The following is a 22834-nucleotide window of genomic DNA, read 5'->3' as shown; positions in this document are numbered from 1 at the left end:
AAACAAACCTAAAGTAATGTACAGCTTAAACAATGTACAATCATGACATGGATCTTGACAAGATAAATAAATAATCCAAATTATATACAATGGCATCATGCCAACAGCTACACTCCCACCAAATCACACAAAAATCCTGAGATCATGACCTCAGCAATTACAGCCACACTCTTTATAAACCAAAGCAAATGTCTCCATCTACTGGTGGTGGCGTTAGAATAAAGTGCTTATTGTGCGCTTTACAAACTCGTAAACGTTACATGCTCGTTTTTAAAGTGCAGTGTTCTGGGACTGCACAATACTTTTTCAGATGCAGATATTTCTGTCTACAAAAACAGAAATTTGATCCATCCACATTGCACATATTTTTACTTCCAAATCGACGAGCTTGTATCCTGATCTTATTTAAACATATGTTTACAGCAACGGGACAAATGGGAAACGGTTCAAATATGTCTTTTTTCTTCACATATTATTAAAAATTACATTAAGTTATAAGTATCACATCGTCTTCTATTATCCTGTTAAACGTCTTCTTAGTCCGACCTTTAGTAAAGTGCTCCAATTTAAAATCCATACTGCAAACCACCCACACACAAGAAAACAAATTGACAAGAAGAAAAGCTGAGACAACAAAAGAAACTTTCTGATGTTAGGAGGACAGTGTGGCTTGACCTCGTTTCTATGAACAAATCCGGTTAACATTTGCCTGTCTGCTGTACATTTTTCTGTTCTTTTTTTCATCGTTTTTAACAGGGGAAATGACGCCAAGGTTTCCACCAGGTTTGCTGGGGAGGAAGAGGGAGGGCTTAAATTGGTGCAACTGACAAAAATCAATAAAAGAAAAAAAAAAAAAACCTTGAAGTTAGTGCGAAGGACAATGGAGGAAACGTGTTTGCGCTGTCTGCTCTGTGAGTAAAATCTCTCACTTTTAACAATGTTTATTATGCTTGATTATTTAAAGTCTTCTTTGTTGCTAAGTGATAACAGATGACAGACATTTCCACTGAAAAAAGGGAAGGGAAATTAAAAAACGAGTTAACAACAGCAAGTTGGAAGAGGCACAATGTTACGATATTACCTGGAAACTTTGTATAAGAGAGATATGTATGTGTGTGTTTGTGTGTAATAATTAGGCATTGAGTCAGAATTCGTGAATAAGTTTGTAATGTTTACATTGGTAACATCCAAAATCAGAACAAAAAGTAAAAATGACCATATGTTTTGCTTTCTATTAAATGTATTAATAAAGCATAAATACCATCACCGTCTAAGTAACACCACTGTCATTTTTATCTTTCTTCTAAAACAATGCTTGAGAGCAGGACAGCCTGTTTCTGTCAGTAACAGATACACCTGCATGAATATAAACTGCGTTCTATATCATATTTTGTACATACAGTTTCTCAGTCATGTAGTTTTTTTTCCCTAATTAGTTTCTTGAGTTGGTTGTTTTATTTTGAAATAAAGCCAGAAATCAAATCCAAAGTTGCTAATCTAATATTTAACATTACCTACCACAGAAGCTCTACTGGTATGGAGATGAACTACAGCATCCACTGTCCTCTATTTTGCACAGCAGTAGAGACAAAATCAGCAGTGAGGCATACAGTACGACCCGGGTTTGTCATGTTTTCCTTCAGGGTTATTGTGTTAAACTTATAACCATCTCTTTTCAGCTGTGATCTCACTGCTGAGCTGTACAACACACCAAGGTCAGTAACCTTCTTCTGTGTCTGTTTACATCTGTTAAATGCTTAGAATGAAGTTTTGTTATCAAAACAAAAGAAATGTTTTTCTCTTCTCATGAACTCAGCAACTGGTTAGATACTGCACACCACAGAATCAAATAACCTGCTCTTAATCTGTTGATATTTAGTTACAGTCACACAAAGTTTCATGTATTTAGATTTAGCTGTTTTATGAAAGGATATAATATATCATGTATTTCTTTTTACAACAATAAAAGTCTAAACATTATTTCATTTTAACTCTTAACAGCTCGTCTGACTGTGAGTCCCAGCAGCTCTCAGTTCTTTTTAAGAGACTTTGTGTCTCTGAGCTGTGAGGAGGACGACAGCTCTGCTGGATGGACTCTGAGGAGAAACACAAGCAAAGGAAACACCACTCAGTGTGGAGACGGGTGGGGAAAACCAGCTGGTTCTTCCTGTAACATCAGCAAACTATATGAATCAGACAGTGGAGTTTACTGGTGTGAGTCCAGAGAGGGTCCCATCAGTAACATGGTTAACCTGACAGTCACTGGTAAGCTGAGTGTGTGGAGTTAGTGTTGATGAAGCTGTGTGTAAATGGATGAAATGCTGTAGTTTGTCTCTGTGTTGAGGTGGATCAGTGATCCTGCAGAGTCCTGTCCTCCCTGTGATGGAGGGAGATGACGTCACTCTGCTCTGTAAAACAAAGACCACTCCCTCCAACCTCCCAGCTGCTTTCTATAAAGATGGCTCCCTCATCAGGAAGCAGCCTACAGGTCACATGACCATCCAGCATGTTTCCAGGTCTGATGAAGGCCTCTACAAGTGTGACATCAGCGGTCATGGAGAGTCTCCATCCAGCTGGATCACTGTCACAGGTGACACACTCACCTGTCTGTGTTTCTGCAGCTTTCAACATTCACAATGTGACGACAACTTAATGACTGTGTTTGCTTTATTTTAGACAAACACACCACCACACCTCCACCTACACCAGCCTCCATTATTACCTCTCCTCCTGATTCATTCTTGCTTCTCCCTGTGTTGTTACCTGTTGGATCAGTGTGTGTTGTGGTTCTGCTGGTGTTAGTGGTTCTGTTGGTGAGACAACGTGTTTGTAGGAAGTCTGCAGGTGAGACTCAGAAATATAACGTAGAGAGTTATGTAAACTATTTGTTACATGTTATCTACTAACAAGTATTCGTTAAGATCACTGTGCTAAATTAATTTGGTGTTCGTGTTGGTTTGTTTCAGTTGATTTGGAAAAACTTGAAGATGGCCTTACATACAGTGATCTCAAACAATTACATCACCAACAACAGTCAGTTAAACTCAACACAGGTAGCTTTTTATGTACTGTGTGTGTGTGTGTGTGTGTGTGTGTGTGTGTGTGTGTGTGTGTGTACAGTATATACTTGTATGCGACTTTAAAATGTTATTCAAAAGGTTAGGATTTGGTTTATTATAAAAGGTCTTAATGCAAGCAAACATGTTTGATAACAGTCTTTTTCTTAGGAATTAGCCATAACCCATTGTATTTGTCAGATAATTGGATTAAAAATGCTTCAAAAGGCTCCAACAACATAAACAAGGGCCAGTTCAGTTATTTCAATTAGCTGAACAAAGGCAAGCAGACAGCTAGCAGTTGCCCCTCAGTCAAACAGGCCAGACCCCTAATAGTACACACTTTGATCCTTAATACAATTTTAAAAAGGAGAGCTAGTACATGTCAGGTGTTAAGAGTTATTGGTACCTTCTGGGAAACTTATGCAGAAAAAAGGCTCATGTTCCAGTACAATCCGCGGCTGGTTCTGACGGAGATTTCTTCCTGTTAAATGCAATTTTTCCTTTCCACTTTGCTTGCTCATAGGGGCTTTAAGCTTTTATGCTTTGCACCTTACATTAACATGGATGGTTTGTTAGTAGGCAAACAATTTATTTATATAGAACTTTTCAGAACAACTCCCAGCTGAAAACAAAGAGCTGTACACTTGACATGCAGGTAAAAAAAAGAAAAATACAGATAAAAATAAAAAATAAAATGATGATTGGAATGACATTTAAAATAATAAAATTAGCACATTAGAATAAAACAATAAAACCAGGGTCATACTGTGTCTAATGTGTTAACAGAGGTTAACAGCCTGTGGTCAGTCAGTTTGATGTTTCTGCTCAGGTTTTACTGCAGGGCTGTTAAGAAAAGAGGAAAAATGTAGATGAACAGTTTGTACAAACAGTAAATTAAATCTCCTCATAGTACTTGTCACCTATATCCTAATTCTGGGTTTTAGTTTTATGTGTTAATCATTTTATAGTTTACGTGATATACTGACCTTTTGACCAGATAACACATTTCCCTGTAGTTTTAACATGTGAATAGAGTAACCACAGTCCATCAGTTCACATATAACCTTCTGTATCAGTTCTGTTTTTGTTTTTCACTGCAGTACCAATAGAAGAAATAAAACTGTTGAGGGTCTCAGTGTTTCACATGACTGTCATGTGATAAAGAGAGTTTTTACAGGGCTCTATGCAATCCTATGCAAAACAAACTATAACCTTCCGAGGCAGACATTTGGGTAGTTTGCTAAGTTGCGTCTGAGCATAGCACAGACTTCAGGAACAATGTCTTTTTTTTTACATAGGACAGGAACACATTGGAGATGACTGGCCAGAATGTGCACATCAACACTTCATACCAGCTTTAGACATGGCAGTGGAATAGTCCTCTTTGTTCCATCGTATTGTAGAGTGAAATGTGAGGCCGTTTGTTCAACAGCTAAAGATAAGAAAAAAGACTTTGGGTCTTTTTTCTTATCTCTCAAGTTTTTATGTAGTTCATTGGGTTGATATGTGTTGTAAATACTAGGATACTGTTCTGTGGGTCCTGTTTGCACTTTGCTCACGCGTTGCAGTATAGTTGGAGCTCCAGAAACCTGCAAAGCTGCTTAGCAGTGTTCACACTGATGTGTTTGATAAAGCTGTTAATGGAGATAAAGAGATTAAATGACTCATCTGCAGCTCACAGTTGAATTCAACACTAACAGGAAGGTAAACTAGTTTAAATGTTGTCTGTTGTTATGTGCGTTATCTCTGCGGTAGTCTCACTTCCTGTTATAACACACAACAATTTACTAAAAAAATAGATAACTTCTCATTTTATTGTATAATCTTCACATATTTCATCCAAAGCACACGCTCTGTTTATTAACTCGCTAATTTATATTTAAAGTTTTCACTCATTGTGTCTTTATGGTTTAATAGCTTAGCTTAGCTATTAGCTGACTCGCTAGCAGCATGGCCTCTTCACCTGTCCCTCCTCCACTTTCCTGCTCAATGTGTCAGATGTTTAGTTACTTAGTACCCGTTTTTCCCCACTTGGCGACACACCCGCCGAGGGTCAAACTCTGGTAATTCTGTTCTGAGACATGTGAAGCTAGAGACACTGGCAACCGTAGTCAATTGTCTTCCAGGGGCCAGAGCAGGCGACATTGAAGGAAATTTAAAACTGCTGGCTAAGGGTAAACGTAAATACAGTAAGATCATAATTCACGTCGGCAGTAATGACACCCGGTTACGTCAGTTGGAGGTCACTAAAATCAATATTGAATCGGTGTGTAACTTTGCCAAAACAATGTCGGACTCTGTAGTTTTCTCTGGTCCCCTCCCCAATCAGACCAGGAGTGACATGTTTAGCCGCATGTTCTCCTTAAATTGCTGGCTGTCTGAGTGGTGTCCCAGAAACGATGTGGGCTTCATAGATAATTGGCAAACCTTCTGGAGGAAACCTGGTCTTGTTAGGAGAGACGGCATCCATCCCACTTTGGATGGAGCAGCTCTCATTTCTAGAAATATGGACCAATTTATTAAACCCCCCAAAATGTGACTATCCAGAGTTGGGACCAGATGTGTGTCAGCTCCCAAACAGACAAAAAACAAACTAAAAATTTATCCATGAAGCCAGGTAACACAAACCAATTAGTTAAACTGCAGGAATAAAGACATAAAAACCTGGATGAACTCTAATTCTCTGCTTCTAAATTCAGATAAAACTGATGTTATTGTACTTGGCCTTGAAAATCTTGGAAATATGGTATCTATCTAAATGGACTGTCTCAGAGTGACCCTGAAAAACTAGCTTCTGCATTTATTGCTTCTCAGTTGGAATACTTTACCTTAAATCAGCAACCACTGGATGATCAATATTTATACAGAACTTTAATGGCTCTGTATTAGTTACACAACTTGCCAGTAAAGCTCTACGTGAGAATCAGTGAAATTCTAATTCTGTGTTGCAAAGTATCCTCAATAATATGCTCAGGTGAAACAACAGGAGAAGGAAGTAACTGCTGCAGTTGAGAGCATTAAAGTTTAAAAGATACCAAACCAGTAGTCTACCGTAAAAGGTGAGTTCTCATCACACTGTTGACACTGTGTAGATGGTGTGACAAAGTGTGGGTGTCTTTGTGGTACTTTGGATTTCAACTGGACTTAATGCCAAAAGTCGAAATGTCACTGGGGTGTTTTGGGTGAAACAGGAAATCCAGCCACAGAGGTTCTGAAACCCCCCAACGGTCTCTAAGAACTATTTTTATAATGCTATATAGGAAATCATAACTCTTTCTTTAACATGCACCCTGCATACTGACAATATTTTTTTATAAGCTTTACTATTTGCACTGATGACCTGTGTGTGTTTTGTTGTGCAGGGAGTGATTCAGCTGTAGTCTACACAGCAGTGAGAACTGAAGACATCAGTTATGAACAAACAGAAATCCGATCAAACAAACCTGGAGGTAAACATGCTCTTTGTTCAGTACAAAGAAAACAAGGCTACTTCCTGAAAAGTTGAACTTTTCCCTTAGTAAAAATATAAAGTGTATAAGCAGCATGAGCCAGGAAAGCATGAAGAAGCAAAGCCCTCTTGTTCAAACTAAACTAAACTAAAAGTCGATAGATTTTGCTAGCAGTGAAAAATGTACTTAGATCTGTTACTGGATTAAAAGTATCAATAACAATTTTTGGCATCCTCCATCATCGGTAAAAGTTAAGGGAAATCAACAGAATTATCAAGATGAAAGTTATGATGGTTCCCACAGATATCTGATCCTGTTCATGCTCGCCATTATCACCGTCTAAAACAGCAACACAGACCAGAAGTGATGTCACAGCTGTTGGTGCACCACCAGCTTTGATGTTGTTTTGGCTTCTCTGTGACCTCTCGAATCTTTTTTTTAGCTTGTTGCGTTTGACAGCGTGGTGCACCTGGGTTGAAGACACGAGTACAGTATTATGTCAGTGTTTTCAATCATATCAGTGGAGAGATTATACTGAGGACAAGACTGAAACGATGAGACATTCTGGAGAAAAATTTTAAAACGTTTCCACGATTTCACTCGACTTCTTTAACTCCTATTCAGGCCTTTATTTTATTGTGTTAATTTATTTTTTCCAATTGGCAATATGTTGTTCAGGAGAAGACTGCAGTGAGTCTAGCAATTCGTTGAGCTGTGGTGTCACACTTGCTGCATGACATAACCAATTCATCACATTAGTTGTGATAAGGATTTATGAGTCCTACATTAACCTTCAGTGTGAGCACAGGAAGTGGTGTGAAGAGCTGAGACTGCCATGGGGGAGGCCACTGCCTTCCTGTTTGTTGGAGCTTCTTTTTGATCCACTGCTGAAGAACTTTTTAAGCGGCTCAGTTAAAAGTCTTTTCAGATTCTTTACTTTAATATCTTTTGATTTTGACTCCACAAAGAAAATAAGAGACAAGAACATGTTATCTTTTAGAAACAACCCTTTCGGTTTTAGTGTATGAATGCAGCACAGTGATGTGTCACACAGTAACCGCTGACACTCTCTCCTTTGACATAAGCTACTGCACCAGCAACTTCCTGCTGGGTTTCTTTCGCATCAAAGCCTTATTTGCGACAGCCTGGCTGCAACACTTTTAGCTAAAGTGGTTTTGGATTCATTAGTGCAGTCAAATTTCAGAATTACAAAAGTTTTGAACCCACTGAGAAATGCTTGCTTAATGAAAATGTTTTTTGGATATGTTCAAATGTTATTTTCACTGTGATTGATTTGATACAATTCTGTCAATTTGCTTCATATAAATATAACAGACGGGCTTAGTTTTATACTTTTCTCATGTTGTTTGAACTGTGTGTATTTTGTGTTTTCAGACTTTGTACAAGAGCCAGATGTTTACTCCTTACTGACGTAATCCACCAGTCCAACCACTGGAACCAGCTGCTGGTCTCAAACGTTTTAAAAAATCATTATATTGTATGTTCAAAAGCATGTTGTCCTCAACCTGCTCTTAACTGTCTTATGATGGCCATATTGGCAATATCTCTTCCATAATATAGAAATGATACTATGTATTTTATAAATAATGCATAATGCACTGTCTTTAATATTTTTACTGTTTCCTGTTATATTTTTATTTCCAAGTGTAAGACTCTGTCGTTGCCTGCTTTCTCGCAGGAACAATAAAGTTTGTTCTCACTTCTTGTTCTTCTCGTGTGGTTCTTTGGGTTTCAGAAAGAGCGCTGGGGGCTGGGGACAAATGTGAAATGTGGCTAACCGACTGCTGAGCAAACACAAATGAACCCACAGCCGCAGACTAGAAGCAGCAGGAACATCACTCAGGGGCTTAAAACTTCGCAGGAAAGCTTCAGATAATTTATTTCAGACGCTGCTTGAACGAATGATGTTCCTCCATCAGGTCATGGTTTTACCTCCATGGTTCAGGCTGTGTTGATGTCCTCATAATGAAATGAGGACATGTTTGACATTTGTCCTCATTCAGTCAGAGAGGAGTTGGAGACATTTAACATCTCATTATTTTCACAAAGTTATTGAGTTAAATTGTAAGTGGGATGTCTTATCTCAGTGTCATCTGCATATTAGTAAACAATTCCAATTGTAATAGAAACACTCTGTATGGACTTGATCAGGTAAACTAAAGCTCCAATAACGAGCTCAGCCTCTTCCTCATCAACAAGATTCACATCATGGGTTTATACACTACTTCATGACGTTTCAGGGTATATGTGGAAACAAAAAAATTAACGACTAGAAATGACTTTACAATATTTTACCCAAACATTAATTTGCTGTTTCATGCAGACAAATGTAGACAATCTCAGGCTTTTCACAGATTTTATTCTAAGCTTATTTGAGTCATTAGTTTGGATCCACATGGTTCCTCAGTTCTGTCAGTAGTTCTAAATTTGAACTCCTTTTTGGTTCAGTCAAAAATAATTTCTACTAAAGTCGATTCTGCCAAACAAATACTCACACAAGTTGTGTTTCGGGGGTTTTTAAGTGATGAATTTTCCCCAGTTTTCCCACAGTTTGATAAAATCTTCCTGTTCTGTTTTCCACCTAAACCTTTCTGTCTATAAACAGGAACGAGCTGATTTTGTGTAAAAAACTTTGAAAGAAATCTTCATCATAATCTTTTACGTCCCTTCAGTTAAAAGGAACAGATATGGTTCAGTTTACAGTAAGGTGTATACACTAAGCTCTCACACATAATCTAAGAAATCAGAAGACAGAAAGATGTGGATTGTTTCTCCTAAATTATCTGATATGATGATGAATCACCAACCATAATCTTCTTACCGTGCTTTGATAGAAACACAGTCTGGTGCTGCCATCTACTGACTCAGAAGTGCTCAAACAGCTGCTCTGTTTGTGCTGTACAGCAGATAATGCTTGTTATAAATTCATGAATTAATTAAAATACTTTAAATTAAATAAAACCATGTACTTAAAAGAAGAACATTAAAAGCAACGTTTTACTCATTTAAATGTGATCAAACACTGCTCTGTAAATGGCTTCATCTACTCAGACATGCACACAGAAATGTTTTATCTGGTCCCTCATATCTCAGGACATTCAGTAGTAAAACAGATTTGTATATACTGTATATATTCATATCATTGATTTCTTAAAAGAAATAAAGTTATTCCTTTGTTTTTGACATGCACAGATATTGCCCAGGCCTCAGCAGATCAGAGTGATTTTGTGGAACTTAAAGGTCCTGTTGAAACCCTCCACTCTGTTGCTACACTGTCTCACTTGGTTTCCTTGGAGGTTTTATCATATTAAGTGCTGTTGCAACCCAAGTACCCTCATATTGACTTACAAAGCACATTCTAAAAAAAGACCACACTTTTTCTGTATGCATTTTGTGATCTGGCAGAAACTTCACACTGTGTGACCTTGCGTTGATCTCAACAGTGTGGACAATGAATGACTCGAGGAATTAAAGACAAGTGGGAAGTGTTGTGGGTCTGTATCTGTCAGACAGTTGGCATTCATTCAGAGTGTTGCTTGAAGCTGGAGTATCGTGTTTCACCCTGATTCATTTCCATCTCTTAGAATGACCATAACCCACATGCTGGACTTAGTGTTTTACTCAATATGACCACAAACCTGCCAATAAAGTCACCCAGATAGTGTTCAGGTCACTGATGCTACCAAAACCTTCTATAGAACTGCAAGTCTGACCATAGTAGCAAGTATATGATGATTCTTCAGGTCTCATCCACCAGTCAGACCAGAGTACATTCACTTGTTAATGTTGGACTGTGTTATTGCCTTTACTTTATTCATGAGCCCAGACACATATTATACATCACTTAATTTTAATGATTAATTGTCAGAATTGCAGTGGCATTGTACACAGAAACATAACTAAATCTAGTTGGACCAACAGTGACTTACTTAACAGTATAGTTATGGATGTGAAATTATGTGAGTTTACAACATGAGATGGCAACATAAGATTTTAAAACTTATGCCATAGTTGTATCTACTAGGAGGCTGATGGGTATAACTGGCTGCTGCCATTATTTTGCTCCCATTCTTCAAAACCTAACAAATATTCTTTAGAGCAGCCCTTAAACACCTGCCTCCTTCTTATAAAATACACTGCTGCTCGTCATCTCCGCTCACAGACTCAGAGTCTCTTAGTTGTTCCCCGTACACGACTGAAGACAAAAGGGGACAGAGCCTTTCAGTCTGTTGCACCAAGGCTGTGGAACAGTTTACCACTACAGTTACGTTTGCTTGACTCTGTGGATTCTTTTAAAAAACAGTTAAAAACTTTTCTGTTCAAACAAGCCTTTTGTTGATCTACATATTTTATATTTTTTACACTATTTACATTTGATCTTTTACGTTGTGTATAATGTCTATTGATTTTATTGTCTATTTTAATATTTGTGTACAGCGCTTTGAGACTGTCTGTCTGTGAAAAGCGCTTAATAAATAAAGTTTACTTACTTACTTACCTACTCTTAACTTGTCTTCATTATTTTTCTACTAATCTTTGAGAAAAAGCCTCCTAGTGAAAACAGTGTGTCTAATGTATAGACATGAGTCAGGCCCAGAGATTTAAGAGACTCAAGTTCATTTAGAATATCAAAGGAGGGGTGGCTGATTAGCTGGCGGCACATCAGAGGATCTCTAGAGCGGATAACAGGCACTGATTCCCTTAAATGGATCATAAAAGGCAAAAAATGCACCAGTGGAACCATGAAGAAAACTAGACTCTCTTCCACTTTTACATTTCCACCTATATCTCTGGCTCTGTCCACTTTCTTTATGGCCTCTGTAATGTTTTCCTTGAATGACACCAACACTGTGCATCTAGCCATGAAGTGTTTGTCTAGTCTTGTGAGTGAAGCACTGCTGTTGTTTTTGGTGTGCTGTGTTAAGAACCTGTGAGTGACTTCGAGTTGGTCAAAGTGAAGCTGAACGGACTTGAGTGCATTTTGCAAATCTTCTAGAGCTCGATTGATACAGTCTGGACTCTGACGTCCGTCTTGCTGCTTCAAAGATGTAAAAGCACGGTTGTAATATGCAATAGCTCCCCAACAGTGATCCTTCTGAATGGCTTTAGTGTACATGTTGATGCTCTCTGCAAACTTCCCCTTTTCACACAGGTCATTACCAAAGCTAATGTAGTGGTAGAGGTTTGATGAGGGTGATTCTCTCTGTCTGAGTTTCTGCCTTGCTGTGTCCAGATCAGTTTTCAGTCGACTTTTCAACTCTTCAGTAGAGTCTTTTGCACTGAAGCTTGTGAGTAGCCACAGACCCCAAAACTCATTCAGAGCAGACAGATCTGAAGCTTCTGGTTTGTTGTTGGTGCTTGTGTACAGATAATCCAGTACATCCAAATAATCATTGAAGAGCTCTTCCTTCTTCTTCATGTCTGGGATCTGAGACTCCAAGTAGTTTGATAGTTCATCAGCCACTGAGCTGTCTCTGACCTGTTTAATTATCTTTATGTCTTGCTGTGATGCTCCAGACAAAATATCCTTCAGTGCTGAAGACATTTCTGCAGATCCTTTATTACTGTTGATTTGTTTATACAACCTTAATTGCATCACAAACCTATATTGTTTAAGTGGCCTGACATCGGTTAGACTTCTCAATAAAGAATAAAGTTTCCTTGTTGAAAGCAGTAATTGAAGGGATTCTGCCAGATGACTCAAACAGACAATGAGCTGAGCAGATCCTGGAGATCCTTGTCTGGCAGTGCGGCCGAATGCCTGCGCCTCAACACGAGCATTCTTGGGCAGGAAGGTCTGCACAACAAACAAACCTCCAGCTTCCTTTACTGTGTCAGAAACCTGAAGGTCTGTTCCACGGCCTGCGAGGTTTGTCGCTATGATGACTTCTCCTGCTTCAAGCTCCTTAGAAATGACCACACTGTTGTCCATGTTGTTGTTTATATAAAGAGTTTTATTTGTGACTCTGTCTCCTAGAATGCGATGGATCATCTTTGCTCGTTTGATAGTCTCACAGATGATGAGCACAGCTCTTGGATCCCTGTATGAGGTAGGGCTGGTTTGTGCAATGACAACATCAACCAGTTTTTCAATCCATTCTTTTTCATCCTCCACAACAACACCTTCAACCTCAAACAGCTTTCTACGTTTGAATGAAGGTATCTGACAGGTTTTGATACCGTCATAAATTTTTTGCAAAGTCTCAGTCTCCTTTTTTTGACCGAGAGTTCCAGACATCCCATAGATCTGGTTTTTATACTTTTGAAGCAATCCCACATTAGACATGTAGTTTGTGATGACTGTCATGTCACTCATCTTTGACTCATGTTTCATTTCAATAAACTGTTGCAGTCCATCAGTCCACTTCATGTAGTTTTCAACAACCCCAGTGCAGCTGTAGTCCACAGGCACGATTCCATGTTTCTCCATCACATATTCATGGTCTTCTGTCATGAGTTGAGCTTTAAATGCATTTTCAATCCAGACTTTTAGTTTAGATTTGACCAGCTCTGAAAAGAAGCCTGGGATGTAGCAGCTGCTTTTAGCTTGGTTCAGTTCACATGGTGTAAAATGAATTGATCTCTTTACTTCCTCTTCTACAGCTCTCACCACACTGTTGTGATCAGAGTACATGTACTGACAGAAGCCACCATCAAGTAAAAGCAGTGACACTCTTCTTCTTTCCTCATGTTCACTCTGCAGCTCTTTGCAAAGTTCCTGTATTTCACCATTGTTAGTTATATGGTGGAGAGAAAACTGGGAAGATGGAAATTTCCTTTCCACTGCTTTGAAGAACTCAGCCAGCTGGTCAGCAGTCGCACTTTTAGTCATTTCGTTTAAGAGACTCGGGTTCTTTCTCAGGTCCTTGACTGATCCTTTTGACAGTATACCTGTGTCCTCTGCTATCTGACGAATGATGGACTCATCACCATCTTTGCTCATCATGTTTTCCAGCACTTGATAAAAAGGATATTTTGGCCCTACTGTTGAATATGTGCCAGTTTTCTTGTACTGATTAACAGTGGCCCATATACATGCCAAGAGTGGGTTGAGATGCTGTAAAGCAGGCATGTTACTGCTTAAATAGACAACATGATGACCCTTGTCTAGCATCAGGGAATCCACTTCATCCACTACTGCGCACTGGAATTTCCTCTGCCCTAATATGTCCATCCTGTGGAAGTGGTGCCGAAGCCAGTCACCAGCAAAGTCTTCTGCAGTGCCGTAAACAACTTGACACTCGTAGCATTTTTTTAATTCTCCATCAGGCCTGTTGCAGTTATAATCTGCAGTGATATTCAACTCTTTATAAAATCCTTTCCATTCTTTACAATCTCTCTCTGCAAGAACTGATGAACTTGACATGATGTCGACTTTTTCTCCTCTCAGAGCTCGAAAAGCTGCAAACATGGCAATGATGCAGGACTTCCCCTCTCCTGTGCCAACCTGAATCAATCGCCCTGTTTCTGAAAGAGCCATCAGACACCAGCTCGCCATCTGTGTCAGTCGTGGCCGAAATGGCTTTTTGATATTTTTTGTTTTTGTTTTTTCCACTGCCAAACAGAGAATCTTTAAGATGGTTTTCAGTTCACTCTTCTGTGAGCCGTCCTCAGGAATATCACGCCCTTCATTAACTGTTGATACAATATCTCTGACATCATCTAAAAGGTTTTCATCAACCTGGTTCAACTTTTCTTGGCGAATTTCATCAAGTATTTCCTCCAGAGACTTCAGTCTGTCACTGGCTAAATATTCCTTCAAGGTTTCATCTGTTACAGTTTTGTCTTGGACTAGTTCCAGAAGTGTTTTTCCATCTTCATGTTTCCAGTCTGAAGTAATAAAGTGAATCTCTATGTAGTGCAACATTTTGATCATCCATGTGAGGAGATGTGATTTGTCATTTGTTGATGACTCAAATCTCTTCAAAAGAGCATCAAATAAGTCAGCGACCTCCTTTGGGCTCCATTGGATATTTGTAACCAGTGCTTTCAGATTCTTGAGGAGAGTTTCTTCATCATCATCCATTTTCTTAATCAGATAAGAAAAATCTGTTCAAAAACACATTTAAAAATATGTTGAGATTTTTACTCTGAAAATACAAAATGCAATTTGTACAAACTTCCAGGCAGGCTGTATTTTTTTGCGCTATTGTATTATTACAATGACAATCATAATCTAACACACGTAACAACATTTCTCTCAATATATTTGCTTAGTAAGCAAAAGGTTGCTGGTTTTATTAATGATGGATGCCCAAATCTCCTTTCAGTGTGAAAACTCAAACCAAATCAAACATGTACAGACACTATGCTCTGGCGACTCTTTGTGACAACGGAGCAGCTGAAAATGGTTTATTCTATTCATATTTCATGCAGTGTATTTTTTTAAATCCATTACTGACCTGTTGACATGATGAGAAAGATTGCAGATGATGTGCGTTTGTGAAGAATTCTCTGGTGATCTGCTTGCTCTTTCCGTATTTGACTTTTATTTCACCCCTTGGATTCCTCTTTCACAAACCCTGCCCTTGCCCCATCACAAGGGAATTCCCTGCCAAGCCTTCCCCTATGATTTGCATTTACTGTAATTTAAGATACTTACTTTGAATAAGTTATACAGTGCACATCTGCAGAGCAAAGCGGTGATTGTTCCAACAAGGAATAATTTGATTAACAGTTTTATAATCGTTTTAATCAGTTGTCGAGTCAGCCTTAAACTTTCCGCTTCCCCTTTACCGGATTCACTACTCAGCAGTGCCGGACCTGAAAGTTAAAAGCAAAATTTGTGGGTGTGTCCTGTTTGGCTAAAGTCATGGCATGTCTTGGCAAACTTCTTTGTCAAGGAAAGAATTTGATAGGCATCATTGGTTTTAATTTAGTTTTTGTTTCATTTCTTAGAGAGTCAAACCGTTTCTTGGTAAGAAAGTGAAGAAATTATTATGAATGATTTACAGAATCTAATAGTCTGTTAGAAAAATCCACTTACAAGTCATCTGGATTATTTTTAGGAAGATTTTATATATATTTATATGTAGAAAGAGGCCTTTCTGTCAAAGTCAGTAAAAAGTAAATGATAGACACCTGCAAATAAAAAAAAAAGAGTAAAAACTTTGTAGCTCCTTTTTCATGGTGCTGATGAAGAGCATTGACTGGTTTGTCCAGAATGATGCAGATTAGTGATATCAGTGCAAAAGAACCACAATAAATATAGGAAGAGTAAGAATAAAATATATAGACACTTTGAGACTGAGGAGCAAATATACACTTTAAGGGCAAAAGGGTTAATAACAACCTAACATTTACTTGCTTGCTCTCCCTGCAGCATCTGAAGTCAATCTATGTTGCTCCTTTAATGTTGATGCACAGCAGGTAAGTCTGGGAATACAAATCAGTCCTGGAGTTTGATTACCATTACTGAAGCAGGTTTTGTCTATCTGATCAGGTTGGTACAGTTGTTGGGATAATTACCCCACACTGTAACAATTAAAAGTTACACTTTAGCTATTAGCAGTGGCTCATGGTAAAAGGAGACATTAAACAGGGGTTGCTGCAGTCAGGGCTTCTTAATAGTTGTTGCTGGTTCTACTGTTGACGGTGAGACGCCAACATCTTGCTTAATATGGCACATTGTGTTGAATCTATTTCAAGTTTATTTTTCTTTCGAACCCCTTTAGCTCTGCCTCTTCGCTTTTGTTTGTCCTTCTTTATGAGCCACTTCTAAACCACTCTAAACTCTAGCGCACGCAGGGATATTTGATTGGGCAATCCAGTGTCAGTGATGAAAAAGAACCAATAGGTTGCTGTCAGTAAAAAGGATCGGTCGTTGTCTCCAGGATGTTGGACGTGGCAAGGTTCGGGGCGTTGCGTTCAAGTCAAGGACACAGATGCAGATTTCCAGTTAGGATTGGTTTATTCTGCTGTGGCATTCACACACAGCAGGTTGAGAGTAAAAAGATCAAGGGGAAAAGATACTACGGGAGTAGTAGTAGACTAACATTCAGCGCATGCCATTCCACACACCTGTGGTGCGTTCAAGGGTGCGTCAGTTAAAGTAATCAGTTCAATAATGTAGGACATACCAAACTTATACAGAAAACTGACTTTCAATGGATGGAACACGCTACAGAGATTTAACATTTAACCGTCAGTGCTTACACCAGCCAACTGTATGCAAGATTCCCAGCACAGCCCAGAGTGGGTGTGAATCAGATGTGAATCAACTGACTTTGAATCTGTTTAAAGTACTGGATAATTGCTGTCAGCAGATGGCAGCACTACGGCTGGGTATAGTCACTAATTTCTACACGGTTGGCCATTTATATGGATACACCGTAATAACATGGGAATGGTTGGCGATATTAAAGTCCTGTTTGTGACACATTAGTATATGTGAGGGGGCAAACTCCTCAAGATGGGCGGTGACCATGGTGGCCATTTAGAAGTCGGCCATCTTGGATACAGCTTTTGTTTTTTCAATAGGAAGAGGGCCATGTGACACATCAGACTTATTGGTAATGTCACAAGAAAAACAATGGTGTGCTTGGTTTCAATGTAACTTTATTCTTTATTATATATTTATTCAGCACATTACGGTGTCAAGGGAAAGGAAATGGCAGAAAATTTTGCAAAGGAGGCACTGGGGGAAGATTAATGGAATTAAGGATCAGCTTTACTAAAACAGAAATTTAAAAAATACAGAAAATGAAGGAAAGATGGCAAAAACAATGGGAGAAAGAAAAGCAAGGATGATGGTTTTATAAAATCTAATGGAAAACTGGAGAAATGAAAAGTACAGGGAGGAGGAGAAGAGAAGAAACAATCACTTCACGTCTCAGATTTGGTCACACTGGGCTAAATAGCAAACTGTTCATTTCAGGGAAACACTGTAATGGGAAAAGTGAGTACTGTGGAGATGATGACACAGTACAGCATGTCATATTACACTGTCAGGATTATGAGGAAAAACAAAGACATCTAATTCAAAACCTAATTAAACTGAAACTAGACTTAAGTGATCTCCTTTGAAAAAACTCAAAAAGTAAAATTAGGCAGTATTTAGTTTCCTTATATAAACCCATTTGTATGATAGGCTCTAATGCTTAAGTGACATTCTGGTACACGCTCCATACCAGTTGTTGGTGGTAATGCACCAATTTGTTGTTTGCCAACCACTAATAAAATCCAAGACAAAGAAGAGTATGTCTCACTTGTGTGAATCTGAAGCCATGTGATTGCCTGGTGCAAGCAGTGACATTTGGCCATTTTTAAATCTTCTTAAAAGACAGCTTGCTGCGAGTTTCATAGCCTTCTGTTGGAGAGCTAAGTCTCAGTGGAGTGTCATGTTTAAAGCTATGTTTACAATTTAGGGGAAAGCATTGTGTCATTCCTGTGGGAAGCTTGTAGCGTACTCTGCCACCACTCTTTTGCGTACTGTTATGCAGCACAGTTTGTTTGATCATAGTTTTTCTTGTAACTGCCTACCTTATGGTGCTATTTTTACATATATGGAAATATATGTTTCTTGCATTAACATTAAACCTTATGAGCTGTCTGCATGTCTACAGCTCTCCTATTTAACTAGTACCTCCTGCGGTCTCATATATTTTGTAAATGTCATTAATTGAACTGGTAGCTGTTGAGATGAGAAGCCTTAAAAACATTCTCCTGTTTAAGATAAGGGCAAAATTAAAAGATTTATATTTTTTGGATCTTTATTTTAGAAAAGTTACTTATGTTTTCTTCTAGACTGTTTTTTGTTTGTTTGTTTTTGGCTTTGCGATCTGTGATCTGAAACATGGTAGAATTTCAAATCAAGTTTTGGGAGTCACTGAGAAACAGTGAAATGATTGTGAAAGGGTCGACAGCAGAAACTGAAATGGTGAGAAATAAGACAAACAAAGAGCGTTGGAACAACGAGGCAGCAGGAGGACAGCTGCTGTTTAAAAGGTTCTATTCACTAACAGCAAGCATTAGAAATATAATCATCCTGAACTTATCTGCTCCACTGACACTTTCAAAGGCAACACCTTCAATTTTTCATCCAGAGTGCCAATATAAGGAAACATCTTATGAGTAAAAGTGTGTGTGAAGGTGTGTATATGTGTGTTAGTATCAGGATCAGAGAACGACAGCTTCCCTTTGTTCCAGTCCAGGTTCACTCTGATCCTCTGAAACGTCTTCTGTTCTGAGAGAACAGTGGATGGAGCTGATGGTGACAGTGCTGAGTATTCACCGGAATTGAATCTTATTCTCCATAATCCAGACAGTGTGGTTCCTTTCCTCTCATCAGACTCTGCTAACACACCCAGTCCCCAGTACGTATTGTCTCCAACCTCGACATCCCAGCTGTGAGTCCCTGAGTTAAAGCCCTCAGAGCCCAGGACAGACCAGAAAAAATCAAACCTCTCTGGATTATCAGGAAACTGCTGCCTCTCTTCTCCTCGTCTCACACTGGTCAGATCATCAGACAGGGTGAGTTGTGGATGAGCAGTGTTTGGGTCCAGAATGAGAGGAGTGTAGGAGACCATGTCCTTCATGTTGTTCCAGATGTTGAAGGTCAGGTTGCCCAGGTGTTTGGCCTGGTCTATCAGAGCTCCTGAGGGCAGCTGTGGATCATCCAGCAGGGGGCAGCGCTGAACTCTTTCCACTGCAGCCTTGTAGTTGTGCAGAAATGAGATGTCCTCAGCTCTCAGCTCCTCCTCTGTGGCTCTGACTGTGTCTGAAAAAGCTGCTATCTCTCTGCTCAGAGCCTCCATCTTCTCCTTCATCATCCCACTCTTCTGCTCCTCTTCCTCCCTCAGTGCAGTCAGCCTGGCCTCCTCTTCCTCTGCTAGAAACTGGTGAAACTTCTTAAACTGCTCCTTAATCTGCCTCTCTGTGTGTCGGGCCTGGACCTTAATGTGTTTTGCTGTTTGATCAAACTTCACTTGAACTTCTTCACAAATCTTTAACTTCTTCTTTAAGGGCTCCAGAGTTTCCTGAAGTTCCTTCTTGTGTTGTTGTGCAGCTTCATCGATGGGTCTGAATCTGTGGTTGGTGTGTTTTTCTGAGTCTCTGCAGACGACACACACTGGCTGCTGATGGTCCAGACAGAAGAGTTTGAGTTTCTCAGAGTGCAGACTGCAGAGAGACTTTGACACTGTTTGATCTCTCTCCTGTAAGAACAACTCACACAGATTCTTTAAAGCCAGATTTAATGTTGGTTCTTCCCTTGAAGATCTCCTCTTACACACTGGACATTCATGTTTTACTCTCTCCCTCCACCATCTTTTCAGACAGTCTTTACAGAAGCTGTGGCTACATGACAGAAGAACTGGATCCATAAAGACCTCCTGACAGACCGGACAGCAGAGATCCTCCTCTGATCTGGAAGCCATTGAGTTTGTGAGTGAAGCTGAAAACAGTAGAAGTACAGTTAGTCCTGGCTCCCATCCCTCCTCTATTACCTTCATTGAAACGTGTTTTGGATCATGTTTTTTGTTCATACTCACATTCAGTGTGTGGAGCGTCAGCAGCAGTGTTGGAGTTTTCCACTTTTTTCCCTGTAGCTGGACTTTCTCAGTGGAAGCTGCTAGTTCGGTCTGACCGTCTGTGCATCTCTGTTTACTAAGGAACAATAGCATCCTGGTTCCTGGTTTGTCTCACATGAGTCATGAGGCGTGGTCATGTAAGATGGGTGTGTATCACAGCACAGCTCGCAGGCTTTTCTGTTATCATGTGTCAGGGCAGGAAAACTCACAGATCTTAGAAAATGCATTGTGAAGTGTTGCAATAGTTTTACATTAAAATATTAATGTTTTTTTCGTGTTATTTATCAGGTTCAGTAGAAATGGGAGTGTAATGCAGTGACACAAACACAGGTGATTTTATCTGCTGACCGGCAAAAACAGCTATCAACCTGTTGGCTGATGTGTGCAAGAATCACTCACCAGGAATTGTTGCAAAAGGGGCTACTCCCCGGTCTCTAAGAGGTTAGAGAGCAAGATAAAATGTCCAAAGGAATCAGTATTAAACCACTACATCAGTTTTACTGAAAATGGCTTTACTGATTCAAAGCTTTGAGTCAATGACCGAATAGGAGACAGCAAAACAATGTCTCAACAATTGGTTTGTGTGAATAAACCCTAGTTTATTCACACAAACCCTAGTTACCGGGTAACTAGGGTTTGTGTGAATAATATACAATACAATACAACTTTGGTAGGCTGGATTGACTGTTTAATTGATTTTGTGAAGGTATGCAATGTAGTTTGAAGACAGTCTACTTGCAGAAACAGGATGTGCTGAGACAGTAGGGTGTGCTTGTGTAAATAGGGCAGGGTTTGATTAAGTACCATGATTATGTATTTAGCTTATTTTAAGTACACATTGTAGTGTGTGTTTGAATTACTCTTATTTATGTGCACTTTGCTGTAACTGTCTATGTAAAGTTACAAGCAGATCATTGTTTGAAAGATATAAATCTAAAACAAAACTGAGTACATGGTATTTAAAATAAATAAATAAATAAAATTTATACGCTATTTTTATAACTGTTCTGTCTTCATAACTTTTGTACACTAATAATTACAGAAACTCATCCTCCTGCTCAGGATTTGACCCATGGTAGAACAGAAGTGAGCAGCCCTTTATTATTATTGTACATGTACAACAGAATCTAGGTGCACCGCACCCAAAATATATAAATAGTAGACATTTGGAATAAATAACAAAAAGGATTAATATACATACAAAACAAGTTGTTTAAGTCAAGGAGGCCATTTACGTGAAAAGGGAAAGACCATCTCTGAATCGAGGAGGGGGCCCAAGGGTCAAGGAGGGGGCCCGAGGGTACATCTTTCACCATCTTACAATGCTGTGATTGCAGCCATTCCCCAACTCATTATCTTACCTTATCCATATGACATGACCAAAAGTGGCTGACATTTTTGGCTTCTATACGCTGTTAAACCTTGAGATTTTAAGCTATATCCATGCAGTGGGCAATTTTGCAAGACCATGCAGTTAGTGGGGTTAGGTTCTTGGTAATTTTTAATTCCCCATTCTCTGTGTTAGCCCTGCAACAGACCCGTCCAGAGACTACCCGCCTTCTCACCCTATGGGATGTGCTTTGCCCCCCCGTGACCCTACCAAGGATAAGTGGAAGAGCATGGATGGTTTCTTGAAATGATTTCCTTAATGAAGACATTAAAGATTTGTGAAGAAGTTCAAGTAAAGTAAGCTTTGACATTGGTAGGTCAAGATCAAATGCATGTATCCTCCTAAGTGTCATGTTATTTTGAAGTTTGAACACAATAAAATTTGAACAAATAAACAAAATATATCAAAATAAAAAAGCCAGATAGTTCCAGAAACTTCCTTTAATTTTCACTTTCAGTTAAACACAATTATGGAGGCCTGGGGAACCTCCCGTGCTGCAAACAACAGAGGGTCTAACCTCGTGAACGAACTTATGAATCGTGGACTTTAAAGTCTTATTCAGCCACTCCACCAACCCGTCAGGTGGCAGATGTTGGTCCAGGTAGATTTAAGATTATCAGATTACCAGCACACCCCAGATTCACAGTGACTGCTGAGTGGGTGTGAATCATATGCGCACTGACTTGTTATGAAAGTGTTTTATAATTGCTGCCAGCAGATGGCAGCACAAGAGTTTCAGTTTTCCCAACATGACATGGTTGTGGAAATGTAAGTTTGGTATCGTTGTTTGTAGTTCAACATGACGGACTGGGGTTCTGTTCAGACCGAGCTGTGATGCTTTAGCATCAGAAACAGAATACTTTATTGATCCCTAGGGAAAATTATGTGGGCTACAGTGCTCCAGTGCAAACAGTAACAAAAACAGACAATACAAGAAGTAAGAAATAGCACAATATACAGTGGCTTGCAAAAGTATTCGGCCCCTTTGAACTTTTCCACATTTTGTCACATTACAGCCACAAACATGAATCAATTTTATTGGAATTCCACGTGAAAGACCAATACAAAGTGGTGTACACGTGAGAAGTGGAACGAAAATCATACATGATTCCAAATTTTTTTTTTTTTTACAAATAAGTAACTGAAAAGTGGGGTTCTTTGATTATTAATATACAAATTATCACAACCACTGATCAAAGACCACAATTGTCAGTGGTGGGAACATTAACAAATAAGAAAGAGACATACAAATACACACATAATGGGATGCAAAAGTTTGGACAACCTTATTAATAGTCATTATTTATAATGATAAATGTATAACTGTATAAATCACAAAATTACAATAAAAAATGTCAGTTAAAAATATCATATAGGAGACACACA

At 39.0% G+C, this 22834-nt stretch overlaps 2 protein-coding genes and 1 long non-coding RNA gene across 3 annotated transcripts; 1 reads left to right on the top strand and 2 right to left on the bottom strand.

The window, feature by feature from the left end:
- The first annotated feature begins 2544 nt into the window (after nt 1-2544).
- Nucleotides 2545-8237, top strand: LOC102082932 (uncharacterized). The gene is made up of 5 exons (XR_002060220.2): nt 2545-2590; nt 2677-2844; nt 2967-3053; nt 6422-6508; nt 7904-8237. It is a non-coding gene; the product is annotated as an uncharacterized LOC102082932 (long non-coding RNA).
- Nucleotides 8238-11191: 2954 nt separating this feature from the next.
- On the bottom strand, nt 11192-15066 carry LOC112846020 (protein translocase subunit SecA-like). The gene is made up of 3 exons (XM_025905233.1): nt 14932-15066; nt 11312-14578; nt 11192-11229 (listed from the first exon to the last, which is right to left on the bottom strand). The coding sequence occupies exons 1-3, from the start codon at nt 14939-14941 to the stop codon at nt 11192-11194; spliced, it is 3315 nt and encodes a 1104-aa protein (XP_025761018.1). The 5' UTR covers nt 14942-15066.
- A 2012-nt stretch (nt 15067-17078) lies between these two features.
- LOC100699702 (nuclear factor 7, brain-like) lies at nt 17079-20534 on the bottom strand. Its single transcript, XM_005462141.4, has 2 exons — nt 20020-20534; nt 17079-19922 (listed from the first exon to the last, which is right to left on the bottom strand). The coding sequence occupies exon 2, from the start codon at nt 19903-19905 to the stop codon at nt 18511-18513; it is 1395 nt and encodes a 464-aa protein (XP_005462198.2). The 5' UTR covers nt 19906-19922; nt 20020-20534; the 3' UTR covers nt 17079-18510.
- Nucleotides 20535-22834: the final 2300 nt, after the last annotated feature.

This window comes from Oreochromis niloticus, linkage group LG3 (assembly GCF_001858045.2).
Source record: "Oreochromis niloticus isolate F11D_XX linkage group LG3, O_niloticus_UMD_NMBU, whole genome shotgun sequence".
In the NCBI taxonomy this organism is placed as follows: domain Eukaryota; kingdom Metazoa; phylum Chordata; class Actinopteri; order Cichliformes; family Cichlidae; genus Oreochromis; species Oreochromis niloticus.
Note: the sequence above shows the minus strand (reverse complement) of the source record. Positions and strands in the feature narration are given on the sequence as shown.